Source organism: Triticum aestivum, chromosome 7D, assembly GCF_018294505.1.
Source record: "Triticum aestivum cultivar Chinese Spring chromosome 7D, IWGSC CS RefSeq v2.1, whole genome shotgun sequence".
Taxonomy (NCBI): Eukaryota; Viridiplantae; Streptophyta; class Magnoliopsida; order Poales; family Poaceae; genus Triticum; species Triticum aestivum.
The window spans coordinates 552358041-552374933 of NC_057814.1; the positions used below are offsets into that span (position 1 = coordinate 552358041).

General features: G+C 42.1%; 1 protein-coding gene and 1 long non-coding RNA gene across 2 annotated transcripts; one reads left to right on the plus strand and one right to left on the minus strand.

Annotated features, from left to right (window-relative positions):
- The first annotated feature begins 614 nt into the window (after positions 1-614).
- Positions 615-2233, plus strand: LOC123166021 (BOI-related E3 ubiquitin-protein ligase 1). Its single transcript, XM_044583780.1, has 2 exons — positions 615-1146; positions 1230-2233. Exons 1-2 carry the CDS (start codon positions 772-774, stop codon positions 1779-1781), a joined length of 927 nt encoding a protein of 308 aa, XP_044439715.1. The 5' UTR covers positions 615-771; the 3' UTR covers positions 1782-2233.
- A 9796-nt stretch (positions 2234-12029) lies between these two features.
- LOC123167689 (uncharacterized) lies at positions 12030-16316 on the minus strand. The gene is made up of 3 exons (XR_006484059.1): positions 15760-16316; positions 14592-14735; positions 12030-12382 (listed from the first exon to the last, which is right to left on the minus strand). It is a non-coding gene; the product is annotated as an uncharacterized lncRNA (long non-coding RNA).
- Between the last annotated feature and the right edge of the window lie 577 nt (positions 16317-16893).

The following is a 16893-nucleotide window of genomic DNA, read 5'->3' on the forward strand; positions in this document are numbered from 1 at the left end:
AAAAAAGCCTAATATATATCTCAGCACATTAAAGTACGTACTTTTTTTAGGGAATTTTAAAGTACGTACGTTGATTCTGCATGCAGATGCAGTGCATGAACTTAGTACGTAACGCTTGCAGTTTCCTTCTTCCCGGAATTGCCCTCCACTAACCACGGCTTTCTACGTGATTCCCGATCTTTACCAAGTCCAGAGACCTCACCAGAGCGCGTATCCGCGCGTAATTTGTTTTGCTTTGTTAAGTTTCCTTACACCCCAAGATTCGTGCGTGCAGAGATCAAAGGCTCAACGATGCGTGCTGATTTGGCGCCACGACATATACTAACGATACAGTATATGGCCAATGCTTGGGTTCTGCAAATTAGTCAACCGATCGATGGAATTGTTGGGAACGGAAGCCAGCGATTTCGGTGCAGAAAGGTAATATAACGCGGGGAATTCGTGGTTTCTACTCCAAATTTAGGGAGAGATTGAAACGGAAGCCATAAATAAAAGGAAAAACCCTCCTGAAAAGGGCCGGTAAATCTCATCGTCAGTTGCTTTCTCACTCAGGATAGGGGACGTGGACGCCAACCAAAACCCGGTCACGCACCATAAATACTCGGCTGCCTGCCATCTAGGGACCTTGTTTCTTTGCCACCCTGCCCTCCCGTCCCCTCGCCGATCGATGACCGCACCTCCCACCACCTCTGACTAACTACGGCCAGGGACGCATCGCCTTGGCTGTATATATAGGAGCTAGCGGACGACCCGCGCGCCCCATCAATCGCCATGGCCTCCGTGGACCTGCAACGCCTGCGCCACATGTTACTCACCACCGGCGCCGCCGCCGCCGGCGGTCACCACCAGCTCGCCTCCGCCGCTGCTATGCCAGCAAGTGAGCCTTGTTATGGCTCTGCGGCGTCGTGCGAGCGGGGGCACCAGCCGTACGCGGACATCTTCACGCTGCCGCCGCCGACGACGATGACGCCGGCCCCGTGTCAGTGTTCAGAGTTCTTGGCGATGGCCGCGGCTGATCTGGCGAAGAAGGGCGGCAGCCCCGACGGTGTTCAGGAAATGATCACCAAGAAGCGGAGGCGTAACGACGTTCTTGCGGCCCACGCGCAGCAGCAGACCATGGACGTCGACCGCATCCTGCTAAAACATGTAAGTCCCACCGTCCCGATCGATGCTTTGCGTTTCAGCCTTTAATTTCTACTAGCTTTTGTTAACCGTTGTCGATGATGCAGGCGAAAAATATGTGGACTGCTTTGGCGCAGCAGAGGCAGAGCCACACGAGGCTCATCGTCTCGACCGTGGAGGCCAGGGCGGCGAAGCGGCTCAAGGCAAAGGACGAGGAGATTGAGCGGATCAGGATCATGAACTGGGCGCTCGAGGAGCGCCTTCGGAACCTCTTCATGGAGGACCAGATGTGGCGCGACGTCGCGCAGTCCCACGAGGCCACGGCCAACGTGCTCCGCGGCGACCTGCAGCGGGCGCTCGACGTCCAGGCGGTCCATGGCGGTGGAAGCGGCCACGGTCAGGAAGACGACGCCGAGTCGTGCTGCTGGGGGGAGAATCAGGTGCCCCTCTGCGCGGAGGAGGAGGTGGGCACGCCGGTAGTGGAGGAGCGTCCCGCGACAGGAGTAGGAAGGTGCAAGGGGTGCCGCGAGGACGCGGCCGTTGTGCTGCTGCTGCCGTGCCGGCACCTCTGCGTGTGCGCGCCGTGCGCGGCCGCGGCGCAGGCGTGCCCGGCGTGCGGAAGCGCCAAGAATGGCAGCGTCTGCATCAACTTTTCGTGATGCGGGAGGAATAGTTTTAGAGTCGACATTTTGTTTCCTTCTCAAACTTACCAGTGTCGATTTTATTTTTTTTGAGGATTACTAGAGTCGACTTTTGTTTGTATTCTTTTGTTCACTTTTTCTACTTGATGTTGACGGGAAGCGGTTCCTCTGCCGTGCGCCGTGTGACGTTGGGCCACTGACATGTGGGCCAGGTTTTCAACGGGCCCACATGTCAGTGGTAAAACGACAGGGTGCCGAACGGTAGAGTATCCTCCTCCTTGTTGATGGGGGTGATAGATAGGAGGATGGTTGATTGACATAGATATCAGAGGACTTATATCCTCTCTTTTTTTTAGTTTAGCTTTTTCCTAAAGCTATTGGATCAATTGTTGAACAAGAAGAAAAACAGTTCGTAGTATTGCAGATCAATGCTTGAAATTAAATACATAGATTAGAAATTGAACAACATATATGGTGCGTGTCTAAGGGTTTTGCGGTAGGGGATGATGAAGCGGGTCAAAGATAGGAATCCAATTCTGATCCAACCGTCAAAGAGTGACTTGAATTTAAAGAATTTTTCCTCGATTGGCAAAAGGTTGGTTGCCAAAATTTAAACTGTGCAAAGATTGATTTGAATTTATAGAAAATTTTCTCGGCTGGCAAGAGGTTGTTGCCTAAATTCGTACAACCAGATATACAAAAGATCATTACTTATAAGGACCTATATCTGTTGTCCAATCACCGGGGGTGGAGGGAGGTCCTCTGGGCGAACGTTTCCCCCATTCGACAGCGGGAGGGCCATGGCAACCACCAGTTCCTCAAAGGTCCACTAAATAGGTTTTCTTAGAACATGCCATGAACAAAAATCAGAAAATGAAAAAAATGCCACAAAAGTTGTCATATTATTAGTCACCACCCAAAAAACTTTGCAAAAAAGAAAGTGTCAGTAAACAAAAATGCCACCTCTCAATATTAAAAATATCGCCCTCTTAAAATAATAAAAACTATCAAGGTGAATCGCGGATTTGTGCGGCTAGATTTGTTTTTATATTGCAGTGTGTTCTATCGGCCTATCTTCTTTCATTTCATCACTTGCTACATTAGTATTCATATAAAATATGTGGATGTGTATCATGTTGAAACAACAAAAGAATCAAGGTCTCTGTGTCGACCAGCTAAAACATATACTTTGGTACCGATCTCTAGCTTTCATGGTTCACCTTTCTTAGTTGTCAGTATTTATATTTCCGACAAATATGGTTTATGATTTTTCACCAAGAACACCAACTCTATTAAATTTGTGTTTCTGTCCAATGTCATACATTAGTAAGTCCATATATATGGCTCCACATATTCTCAACATAATGCAATCTTCTTTGCAACTTTCAGGAATAAACCTATCTAATCGACGAACGGTGTGAATTTATCTGCACTATTCTCTAATTGGCACATTTAGAGCTTCTATTTATTTGGACATGCACTGACAGTAATCTGGCATTTAAACCATGGAAAAATGTAAAGAGACAAACATGAATCTTGAGGAAACCAAACAGGACTTTTGGGGAGTTATGAGTTCAGTTATATTATTGATTGCAAATACGCCCTCCTATGATAAAGATCAGCAACCAACAATAAAAAAAATATACCATGTGATTCTATAAGAATCCATCTCCTACCACTCTTCATTGGTTCCTAGATCTCCCAATATCCAAATGTATTTTTTGGGTCCGCATGTTACAGTTAATATATCATTTGAGATCCTGTAGTTGGAATGTCTGTCTTGAGGTAATAGGATCAAAGCTCTGGCTAGTATCTTTGTGCTAAATTTATTAGTGCAGCTAAAAATGTCATTGTATGACAGCAGGTTACCAGTGGCATTGAGGTTGGTGTCCTACACCTAAGACCATTTCACTAAGAATTAGATGCCCAGACTTTGTGCCTTCTTCTTCTAGCCTACGTGTCACTAATATGTGTGTGGCAATTGTGGTCTCATGATAGTACAATATCATGCCTCTCGATCTTCCACATGTGCTTCCAGATGCTCGTGACAATATTCTCTTACTTGAATTGTCTATGTAGCCTGGCAAATTAAAGCTGAGAAACTATTGGTGTATGTTCATAAAAAGTTGCTATTAAAATATTCCATCTTTAAACATTGCCATAGTTTTCTTGTCCATGTTGTTCTGCATCAACATATATTTTAACATGCTGGAATCGGATTACTAATTTATTCGAATTTTCATTGCATGTTCTATTTTAGATTCATAAATAAATTTAATATAATGAAAGTTGATTTACACGTTAGTTTGTTTTTATTAATTTGAACTTCACATATTCGTCAGAGTTGTATTCTTTGTCAACCTAATAAGATATATTTTTAATATTATTATTTTAAACAATCTGACTCGAATCTGGCTAATTCTGCAAATATAGATTTTACTATAGAACAAAAAATTGTTTCGTTCTCTCTTTTTTTTTGCATGACTCTAAGTGTCGTTCTATGATTCGTTGGTTGTCCTTGCTGAGCTCATATATGTCCACCCAATAGATGCATGTGAACGTATGGGCTGCTGCTCGTGCATGCTTACATGCTATTCACCAAGAGGTTTAATGTCGTAGTACCATTCTTTTAGGTTGACAGATTTATGTGTGCATTTGTTTTTCTTTGAAAGAGTTGTCCATGTGATGCATTGGTAGACCTATAGGATTTGGATACAACCAAATGCTGAACTCGGATGCCCTATAATTAAAAATAAAATCAACTAACCATGGTCATGTAATCATGTTTTTAATAATTCAATATTTGGAATTGTTACTTCAGAGGTTAGATGTTGTAATTGAATTTATTTACCTAGAAACAGATAAGATCAGGCCCCCCGCAAAAAACAAAACAGATAAGATCGGGCAAACAGGTCGAGTTGGAGCCGCTGGAGATATGCTAGCACGTAGACGGCAGAAGCAGCGGTGTGTTACTATACATAGCCGGACTTGATGCATGTGGCGGCAATCTTGTATGCTTGAGATGAGCGTGTGTCCCTGAACCGTCACGGCAGCAGTGCGGTCAAGATGACATGATACTGGGCAGTGGATGCAATTTGTTTGACGCATTAATCGTGATGCGCATAATCGAACAGAGAATGCTTAGCTTGGACAGCCGTGTAGATCCATTGTTTTCAACAAAAAACGAAACAGAACATGCTCGCCTTTTTTTTGAGGGAATTCGCCTAGGATATTAATAGTGCATAGCTTTGGATTATTGCATACTGCCTTGATGGGCTACTACGGTTAGCCTTGAGGCCCATGGACATGCTTCTTCTTTTCAGATCTAGAGCATTCAGGTGAGGATCAACAGGTGGCTAACAGCAATGTCACTCACTCTATGGAACCACCTAATCACAATGCTGAGACTGTTGCTTCTGCTGTTGGGCCTTTGGCGCCAATCCTTCCTATCATTCCTTATTTAAATGCTGATATTGGGCCAGTTGTGCCACTGGAGCCTGTAGAGCCCATTTTGGCCCAGGAGGCCCCTCAAGTGGTCTTGCAGGCTGAGAGAAGGCTAGTGGAACCAGCACTGGAAGATCTTAATCTCACTGCTATTCTGAATGTCACAGCAGAGGATCACACTCTTCATTCGGTGGACCCAATGCAGTTTGAATGCTCTCTGTCCCCAGACTCAAGGCTGTTTTTGGTATTGACAGCACAAATGAATTGATTAAATCCTCAGCAGCTCTTGTCACTTTGGAGGTACCACAACTTGAGTCCACTCTTCAGGTTTTGCAACCTCAGCCTGATCCAATTCTCAGCATGGACAAGTTTGTCCCCATGGAACAAGCAGCATATGAACCCCCTCCTACTGTAATGCAACAGAATGAGGTTCAAGATCCTGATTTGATTTCTAAGGCTGTTGATCCCATGATATTTACTGAAGGTGAAGGTGAATCCTCCTCCTCTGATGACACTGCTCCACCTGGCTTCCCTGTTCCTATGTTCATGCCTGATAATCTTATTGACACAGTGAAGAGACAGATCTCATCTGAAGAACAAGGGGTTGAAATCAAGGATGAAGAGAAATACCTTGGCAAAGAAGGAGCTCTGATATGGACCAGACACTTTGCTCCTAAGGAAAACAGCAAGGACATCATTCAGGTACCTGTAGACTGGGTAAGTTTTCTGTCTCTTACTTTTCTATCACCTGAAAAGTTTGACTGGGCCAAACAATTTATAACTTCTAAAGTCTTGGAAATTATCTCACAAAACAAGGGTGAGGAGATCTGTTTACCTTTTGCCTTGCCATTATCCTGCCCTGTCAGCTCAAATCTTACTTGTCCCTTGGATAATTCTCAGGATCAAGAGAACACCCCTAACTCGATCTATGGGTGGATCACAAGAGATCACTTCCCCCTCCACCTTGGCTATTCATCAGAACAGAAAGAGGAAGGGCAATGGACAACTGGTGGAAACAGAGGTAAGGAGGAGTTGTAGACTCCAAAAGATTAATAAAGGTTACAAAAAATCAGTATGCATGGATAAAGACTGCATGGCCTGTCATTCTTTCCCTCCACCATTACCTGCAAAGATTATTAAGAATCTGAACACTGCTTATTGCAAGGTCAATGCTCAGGATACTACAGAAGAAAAACTTACCACCAAGATCAAAAAGCCCAAGGTCTGCCCCAAAGCAAAGGATGGTGCCAGCAAAGCTAAGGAGGGGTCCACTGGTGGGAAGAATGCCAAGTAGAAAGCCCTTTTTTCTTTCCATCTTCTGTAATAGTACCTGATCTTTTGGTGCCATGAGTCTACATGTTTATGTGGTGTATGACTGGGTTCTTTCCCTTATGGATTCTGTGTGGCAGACTTGTTATCCTTTATCTCAGTGTGTTATGAAACTCTGGGTTGGTCTGTGTTGTGTTATTCTCACTACTAGGGAAAAGCCTAGCAGTAGCGCGGTTTTTGGCCTACCAGTAGCGCGGGTGGCAGCACTACTAGTAAGGCCCTACAGCTAAAGGTTAGCAGTAGCGTGAGTTTACCCGCGCTACTGCTATATCCACTTAGTAGTAGCGCTTGCTGGATAGGGTGCTATTGGTAATTACTAGTAGCGCTTCTCGCGGCCCGCGCTGCTACTATTATTCCATATTATATTTCTTTTTTATTTCATGTTGTATCCATACACCTTTATTCAAGTTTTCATACAATAGCAATTTAGAGATTGTTTTTACATCATAATGAGTTATTACATCACTGGGTGAAAGAACCGTGGACTAGTTTCAAGTGGATGTCCATCCACTTGAAACTAATCTGCGGTTCTTTCACCCAAAATGATATAATAAATATCATCAACATCATATCATTAACAACTTATCATCATAATACATCATTGTCATATAACACCTCCTCATGATCTTCATTTTCATCAATGAGACATCATATAGCAAGTTGGTCACTAGTCATAATCACAACTCCTCCTCCTCATCATCAACTGTAACACATTGTACCACATAATAACACATTGTACCTAGGACCTACTTCTCTCTCATAGGACCTACTACCTTCTCTTAGGTAAAATAGCATAACATAAGATAGGCCCTGACTCTCCATTATGAAGAATGGAGATTATCTTGTCTTCAATTCTTGCCCTTCGCACAATGTTGCTTCCAAGTAGCTCCCTGCGATTGACCATACATTTTTTCCAATCTTTGATTGTCATGTCTTCATCGGTTTTAGAAATACGATATGGACATGAGTGATTCGTAGGATGACCTGGCCGTATGTTCAAAACATCAAGGCGAACTTTCCGAAACATCAGATGAGTCACACAATCCTTCGGATTTTCTGCTGAAAAACATAGTAATAACTTCGTAGTTAGCAATGTAGTTCAATTTTAGAAAAAATTATGCACGGATGTTGTAATAGTAAATAAATCTTACCATGGCATCTCCATGGATGTTACCATAGTTCAACACGTGCACTAGTTGCACGTATTGACAATAATGTGGAGGAGTTTGATAATAGATATTGTAATTCCCAAGATCAGTAATAAATGAGATCAGATGATTTTTCTCCTGATACGTTAATTCTGAGCCATCGGTGTAGTAGGTTCTGTCTACCATGTTCTGCACATTGTTTGAAGAATGAAAATAAGCTGTCAACCATTTTGAGATAAACAATATAAATTAATTAATAACTATGTTTGAGAAACTCACATAGCGGTAGAATTGGAAGCGTATCAACAAGGACCCAAATATCCATATTGTCTTGGGTGATGTCAGGATCACCAAGATCCATGGTGAAAAGCATACCCTCATAAAAACCATACATCTTCCAAAGTGCCTCCCAATTCGTGCAACGAAAATGGGTTACGCTCTCAGAATTGTACAGATTTTCTTCAAAATCCATACAATGATGGGTCCTTAGGTGAATTTTCTTTGTTTCCATACATTCATGATCTTTAAAATGCATCCTCTCCAAGACATAGCGTCTTGCATGGCATGGGATAAGCTAGTCGAATTTTAAAAGATGAAAATTACACGTTGAAATAGTTGAAGTCGTGCTTAATTACGAAAAGAAACACTTGTCGTCGTTGCGTACCATTTCAACATCGAAGGTCTCCTGGAGCTTAATGCTGAAGTGTTGATCTTCTTTCAGGTGAGGCCTGTCGCACAGACCTCGGTCGTTGTTGCACCAGTCGCACTCCCCCGGGAGACTTTCGTCATCCGATGATGACATTTCCTATGTTGATAATTCAAAGATTAAACTTGTAAAATTAAATATATGTACTCTAAAAACTAAATTAGATCATTATTATTCATCACGGGTTGACTATCGGTCTGCCGAGCCTTTTCTTGAAAACTCTCAGCTCACGTGGTGTATATATTCGACCGTCGGTGATGGTCGCTCCTCCCTTCGTCCCCGAGTGCATTACACCAAAATGTCTAGCACACGGGAACGAAGGGGAAGCGACCCCCACGACAATAGTCGGGATTCTTCGTCCTCTCATATATGATGGAGACTCTCCCTCACTAATTCCTCTCTGACATTTGCGACCGTCGGTGATGGTCGTTTCTCCTCCTTTCCCTAGTGCATAATAAAGGTCTAGCACAAGGAGAAGAAGGAGAAACGACCCCCACGACAACAGTCGGGATTCTTCATCCTCTCTCATATATGGTGGACACACTCCCTCACTGATTTTTCGACCGTCAGTGATGGTCGTTATTCCTCCTTCCCCTAGTGCATAACAACGGTCTAGCACAAGGAGAAGAAGGAAAAACGACCCCCACGACAACAGTCGGGATTCTTCTTCTCGCATATATGGTGCAGACTTTCTCCCTGACTCATTTGTTGACTGTCATGTATGGAGCCTCAACAGACTTAAAGTCAACCCCAAATGTCATTTAATTATCTTTCTAGAAAATCCAGGCCAGTCGATATTTCCTTCATATTCTAGCACAAGTCGTGCCAAAATTCACGGAAAAATCCGGCATGACCTTTGCTAAAAAAGGACATATCGAGCGCCTGAAATTTGTCGGAACGGAAATTAATCAACACTCCAGCAAAACATAGGCCACTCGGAGGTGTAACCTGCAAACATGACCGGCCACTTGGGCAAGCACATATCCTATTTGAGCAACACAAGATATACATGTTTATATCTACATCATATGAGCATTCAAACTTGATGGTCATTGCATTTCAATGGTTGAAAATATGAACAAAAACATTTCAAAATATCTTATAGGACTCATATTGACATGGAGATTTGGCTGGTCTTACCTCGAGGTCGGAGGGGGTTGGTGACGGGGACGACTGCGGGGATGATGGAGGGGCTCCTTGATTTCTGCAAAAACAAAAACCCTATAAGCTATCAACTAATCAAATGCCTACGCCTTGCATAGTGGGGTCCAATTTGAGCATTCAAATCGTAAAATAAATAAGTATTCAAATTAGCATGCATTCAATAAGAAAAACTAAATCATCTCTTGCATCCGTACATCATCGAATATTATCAGTAATACATCTCGAATAGTATCATACATATAACATCACTAATACAGCTAAAACCCTAGCGAACGACAGGTATCGGCACGGGCGGTGGACACCCAAAGAGAAGGAACCATCACAGGATCATAGCTCCAGTGAGATCCCTGAAGAACCTGCCCTCCAATGCAACCATGTAGCGACGGGCGTGCTCGTCCTCCTCGCTGACACGGTGACGTACCACCTCCGCGGGGGACGAAAGCCTCCGCACCGTCACTGGCCCACGCGACCGCCACCAAAGAAGGTTCAGGTCAACGACGGGCTGGCTCCTCACCAAGCTGCGCCCCCCGGAAGGTAGCACCTCCTAGTACCAGCCCGGCGGAGCCCAGTCTCAGACATGGCCCCTCTGATAAAGCAGGTGTCCTCCGCCGAGTCGACGACGAGGATGCGGGATAGGCATCGTTGACGTCGATGCGGGAATAATTGCTTTAACTAAAAAAATAACAACAAATGTGACATGTTCAAAATATGACATGTCCACTTCAAAACGAATCAACCTAGAATACTGTTAAATACACCTAAAAATAAACTAGTTCTATTAATTTTCTTACTAAAAATAAACTAGTTCTATAGTAAAATTTTAATTAGATCATCAAATCTCATATACCTAAATTTTCTTTCTAAAATTAAAGTAGTTCTATTAATTCAACTAAACACTTACTATAAATAAAAATAAACTAGTTCTTACTAAAAATAACCTAGTTCAACTAGTTCTATTAATTTTCTTACTAAAAATAAACTAGTACTATTAATTCAACTAGTTCTTACTAAAAATAAACTAGTTCAACTAGTTCTATTAATTTTCTTACTAAAAATAAACTAGTACTATTAATTCAACTAGTTCTTACTAAAAATAAACTAGTTCAACTAGTTCTATTAATTTTCTTACTAATTCTATTAAACACTTACTAAAAATAGTAAAAAAAAGTATATTGAATTTTTTCTCTAAACTAAACACTACTGCCCTAATTAACATCTAGTTAAACCCTACCGCCCTAGTTCTTATACATCTACAAGTACTAAGTAATTAGATGAACCATAGCTAGGTACTTAAGCATCTACAACTACTTAAGCACCCATTGATGAACCCTAGGAATTTGTCCTAAAAACTAATTAAGCATCTACAACTACTGTCCTATATAACTACTTAAGCATCTACAAATAGTAGCTAATTTGATGAACCCTAACTAATTAGATGAACCCTAAAATTTGATGAACCCTAGGAACCCTAGCTAAGCAGAGGTAGGAGAGGAGGAGGAGGTTTAGGCGTGCTCACCTCGGGCGCCGGCGGAGTTAGGGAGCGGCCGAGGGAGGGGCACGCGGTGTCGAGGTCGGGGTCGGGGTCAGGGCTCGGGCGCGCGCTAGAGTGCGGCGATGTAGGGCGACGACGACGGCGGCCACCGAGGGCAGCAGAGGGCGTGGGGAGGGCGACGGGAGAGCGTGTGGCGGCCGACGGCGACAACAACAGATCGAGGGGGGATTTGGGGGAAGTGGCCGTGGGGAAGAAGAACCGCACGGTTAAATCAAAAATAGCAGTAGCGCTGGCCCGAAAAAGTGCTACTACTACATTAGCTGTAGCTAACTTAACTATAGCGCTGGATGAAATAAAGCGCTACTGCTAAGTTAGCTATAGCACTTGTCCTGAAAGCACGCTGCTGCTACGCCTTTCTCTTTTATTTTTATTTTTCATTTATTTTTCTTCACATTTTCTTTTTTTCCATTCCCCATTTTCTATTTCTTTTATTTTCATTTACTTTTCTGTACGTTTTTCATTTTATTTTATTTTCATTAGTAGTAGCAGTAGTGCTTTCGCGGAAAACACGCTGCTACAACCATCTTAGCAGCAGCGCGCTTTGTATAAACACGCTACTACCACTACAAGAATCCTGTTAATACATGACAGTTTCAGTCCATCACAGACCTATGTAAAATTGTCATGCAAAGGTATGTGTGATGGATTTAAAATACGTCATGTATATCGCATCATAATTTGACCACCGTACACTCCATGACAGATCTTCAAAAACCGTCACCGACCATGACGGATCTTGACCGTCATGACTATGGTGCTCATAATGGCGTTAACTTCTATGCCACATCACCATCTGACATGGATCTGACATGGCAGCCTGTGTAGTAATCAGCCCATCTAAGTTTTGGCCCACTAAATTCCAGCCCTGTCCAAGAGTGGCGGCCCATATAGCAATCGACCCAATTATAATTTAAGCCCATTAATTTCAAGGCCCACTAAAATTCACACATCTCTCATTTTCCATGGAAAATTTACGCCAATAAGAATTTGACAGAAAGTATATGCTCATGTCATTAGAAAAAGAAAATTACAACAACAGATCCAAAAATACACTTGTACAGGAGCGGAAAAAAAGACCCAAAAACCTTAATTTTACAAGCATGTCCCGAAGAACACTATCCTACTCTACTACCAGCACCACGCCCACCAAGCGATGGCCACTCTTATCAGGCGGCCACACACCAACTAGGGGTCTTCCAAGCAGCAGATCCACCCGTCCATGCCAAAGTTGTCAAAACGCAGTCTTTCTTGTTGAAAATGCTGCCATAACCAATATCTGCCACATGATGAAAAATATGTTGCGTTATAAAAAATTACAGCCAGTAGGTTAAACTACAAGTAGCTTACTACACATTATCAAGTTCTATATGTTTTCACTCCCAGGATGCAAAGTAGTGCAACAGATTAACAAAGGTGTGAGAAGAAACAACTGGTGGCAACAAAAAGAAATGATGAGCATACATAGATCAATAGAGTTGGAAGTAAACTCCGTTTTGCTTATTTTAAAAAATCACTACAGTAAACTTGATAAGAAATGCAGCCCAGCTGAATAATGCGCATTAATGAAAATTCCTAGCGATTGTTTCTCAAAAGGTAAAAAAGAATGAAACAATTCCATGATGATTATGTCTTGATGGAATATGTGTCCTATCTGATATGATATTCCACAAGAAAAAGATCTGGCATATGTGGCTTACGATTAATCTAGATGAAAATACATTTGTAAGATACTCCTATAGATAAAAATAGTCCAACTACAGATACAACAGATATTGTGTAGAAGACATAAAGGATTGGATCAAGTAGAAGTCAGTTTTTGTATGTATTATTACACATATAAAAATAGTAACTATAGATACAACAAATATTATGTAGTATCACACTTCAATATATTACGGGCATTACCTGCCCTTACATATTTAGCTAAAAAGGCATAAAAAGTTAGTATAACACATTCTGATTGTATAGCATTCAATATTAATACTTCGTTCCCAAACCATCAAATGCTTGGTACACTCATTAATTAACATTAATACAAACAGTTTTGATCATTATAAATTTATAGTTCACCATATCTAAGATTAACTTTGGCATGTTAGTCCAAGGAGATCATCTAGGGATTCAATACAGTGACACATGAATTCTAGGAACTACACAATTAGGATGATATGTCATATCTCAACTAAATAATGCACACTTCACAATGCTAGCTAGTTATTTGCACAATATTTCAAGTGTCTTCTATTGAGTGAATCTGTGAGGTAACATAGAAACAGTTGCTGGTGACATTAAAAGATAACTCTAAGTGAAGACAATGTAATTACAGTAAAACATTGTTTCCCCCTCCATACTATCTGTTATTGGTAGTAATCTCATTCAAAATGGATTGAACAGAAAAAGGAAGTTAATCAAGCCACAAAGAAGATAATTTTTGGCATCCAAGCAAAAAGATATATGCAATACACAACGACTAGCAATTTTTTAGTTCTAGCCTACTTATCACGTAGTACATTTTTTCAATTTTCAATAAGAAAATACTATTACAGTGACCTACATATATTTGTAATATAATCTGACCTACATATATGAATGTTTTAGCATCTCTCAGTTCTTTTTAATTCACACACCAGGCTAAACATCCAGTTAGCCATACTTCTACCTTATCTTACCAGGCTAAAGATCATCATCAACTCTGGAGCTATTCCAGTGGCATTAAAAGGATGTTTTTGGGCATCATGAGAGAAGATTAATTCCAATTTTGCAAGTCTCGACACTTGAACTGACAGAAATTTCACATCAACATAACCACAGACACGGCTAACTACAATTTATAAATCAATGCAAGTTAAACATGTCAAAACTAAGTTGAAATCCACATATATTATTTTCCTTTTAATAGGTGTATATCTAAGAAATCAGACATACTAACACATGTATGTTGCGCTACATATATACGATTACTTAGAATGATACATAATCCAGATAAACGGCTTGCATATTCTGACAATGTGTGTGGTTTCTTAATATTTACGCATTTTTATGACATCCAAATTTATAGTTATTTCCAGTTAATAATTAGACAGTTTTTCAGGTAAATAATTAGGTTCTTTCTCAAGTACTACATACACGCATCTGCAAAACAAGTCGATTCTGGCAAGATACAGAGTCACAGCTGAATTTATATCTAACAGGTTGAAGTTACCAAATTAACTCCCAAAAGATCTGTACCAAAGCAACATGAAGACCGGTGCATCTTAGAATTTTTTAGCTATATCATACTATGGATTAGCATTAGCTTGCACTGATTAAATTATGTGTAACAGTGCAAGAGAACCAGATCCACAAAAGCATCAGCAACTAACCAAGCTCACATGTTCATCTAAGCAATTGAATCCACCACTAAACTGAACAAAAACATGATTCGTATTTAGATTGCAGGTATCATCCAGATTTGGGCGTAAAGGGGGGAGATGGGATAAGCTCACCACGCTAGGAGGGCAGAACGCAACCGTCGGTGAGCTCGTTCATGTGGTGCAGGATAGGAGGCCAAGGGGGTGCTGGACAAGCTGCTTCACCTCCTCCGGAGGAGAGAGCTCATTGGGAACAGCCGCGTCAAGGAGGAGGACGTCCTGTACACCATTGGATGGGTGGAGAAGGCAGTAGTCATTAGTAGGACAGAAATCAACCCTAATAAATAGTACAGCCAAGTACACCAAGTAACGAAAAGACATCATTTTGTTGCTTCGTATGTTATCTCCAGTGCTTCAAATTATTCAGCGAAGTCTTGTGCATGTTTGTGTTACCTGTAATTGCTGAGTGCTGGTTGTAGAACAGGTCCTGTGTCTATATCATATATGTTACTTTTTATCTTTATATCCAGCTGAAACTATATATGGTTCAGAATTCCCACCTTCAAGTTCTCTTCTCCTATGTGTGTATTAAGATTGTGTAGGCTACAGCTGTAACCTCGGATAAATATCAACTACTCTGTACTGCAGGCTGCAGCTATGATTTTATTGCCAATTAATTGGTAAGTTTTTCTCTAAATATAATTGGCATTAGCATTTCTTCAGGATCCATTCTATTTGACAGTTTGATCCCTTATTTATACAATCGATAGAGTTAATTGAATAAGTAAATCTTTGAACACTCTTCTAACAATATAGATTTTCTAAGAAAGAATGATTTGTATATGATAATATAGATTCTTTGAACACGCTCACAGTATTTGATTATTGTTTCGCCCTTTGGTGTACATATTTTGTAGTGACAACACCAGAATTGGTATGCTCTTGCCTGAGCTTATAATTCAGGGCTACTGAAAATCATGATTACCAATGATCAACACACGTGTGTATAGATGCAAATATTATATGCATCTAGCAGGGCAACGCCCAACACCCAGCAAAAAGGCGCAACAGACCCACGAACAACTAAACAAACGGATTGTTAACCTGGAAAAAGAGCGGCGCAGCGAAGCAGGCAGCCCGCTTCTGGTAAAAGATTAAATTGCATATTTGACAGCACAAGCAGCAATTTGTCCCCAAAATTAAAAACAAGATGACCACTACAGGCTAACCACATCTAGCACAAGCAATTTGTCCCATCAAATTGTTTACTCCAGGCAATATAGGCACGGCAGCACAACCTTACCTGACGCCATGAAGATTGTTCAGGGGAAGGGCGTGCTTCTGCTGTACCAGTGCTCCTCCTTGAAGGTCGAGAATGAGGAGCAGCACCGGCGTTCGCCGCGATCGTCATCGAGCAGGACAAGGACACAGTGTCCGCCCTCCTCCCGGACAGGCGGCTGCAGGGTGCGCCACGTCTGTGGATCCTGCGGGAGGAGATCCTCCGCGCCGCCCTGCTCGAGGTAGAACATCAGAAGGCGAGGGCGCACGTGGGGGCGCTAAAGACGGTGGAGAAGAGCCGCCAGAGGCCGTCGGACATGCGCCAATAACGAAGGCGATGAGAGAGGCCGAAACCCTAGCACGGGTGTGGGATTTGGGCGAGCGGTAGAGGCCGGGAAGGGAAAATCTTGCCAGGGGGGAGGATGGAGCCGAAAGAGCCGACCTCGGCGGTGTGCACCGCGCCGGCGATAGCTGCCAGAATCGCCGGAATCAGGAGTGGGCAGTTGTGGCGGCTGAGGGAACGGAGGAGAGAATGGGGATTAGGGTTAGATGGGGATGGATCGTGGGTTAGATAGGCTGGCTCCAAAATTTTGCCACGGGCCGCGTCCGCGACTTAAAATTTCGCATTGCCCGTGCGTTGCAACGGGGCATAAATATTTTAATGATAAACAACAATCTTATGAACAAATACTACCTTCTAATTTCTCATGCACATCAAGCAGCATCGAAGCATACACCTCCGTGAAAGCTCTTTGGACAAACCCACATACATGCAACATCAAAGTTAGAATGAATAGTGAATCAATTATGACACAAACACATTGTAGCGAAATCCAATAGTGATTACTCACAGCCATATTGCTTAACTTATGCATCACCAGGAGGGCACTTAATTAGTTCATGAAGGCACTTAAATGTAGTTTCCTTGGCAGGCACAACAGTGACCACAACATTCTTTCCACCAACTTCAGTAACCACGTTGTATAATGTCATCCATTCTTCCATCTAGCAAAGTGATAAGTGTCAGTAACCACATATCAAAACATCACTTCTTCCCAGGAAAGAGATTGTATCCAAGGTATCACAAAGTGATAAGTGTCCATGGTAGAAAGAGAAAGCATGTTCAGAACCATTATTTATCACACCAAAATGGATGTAA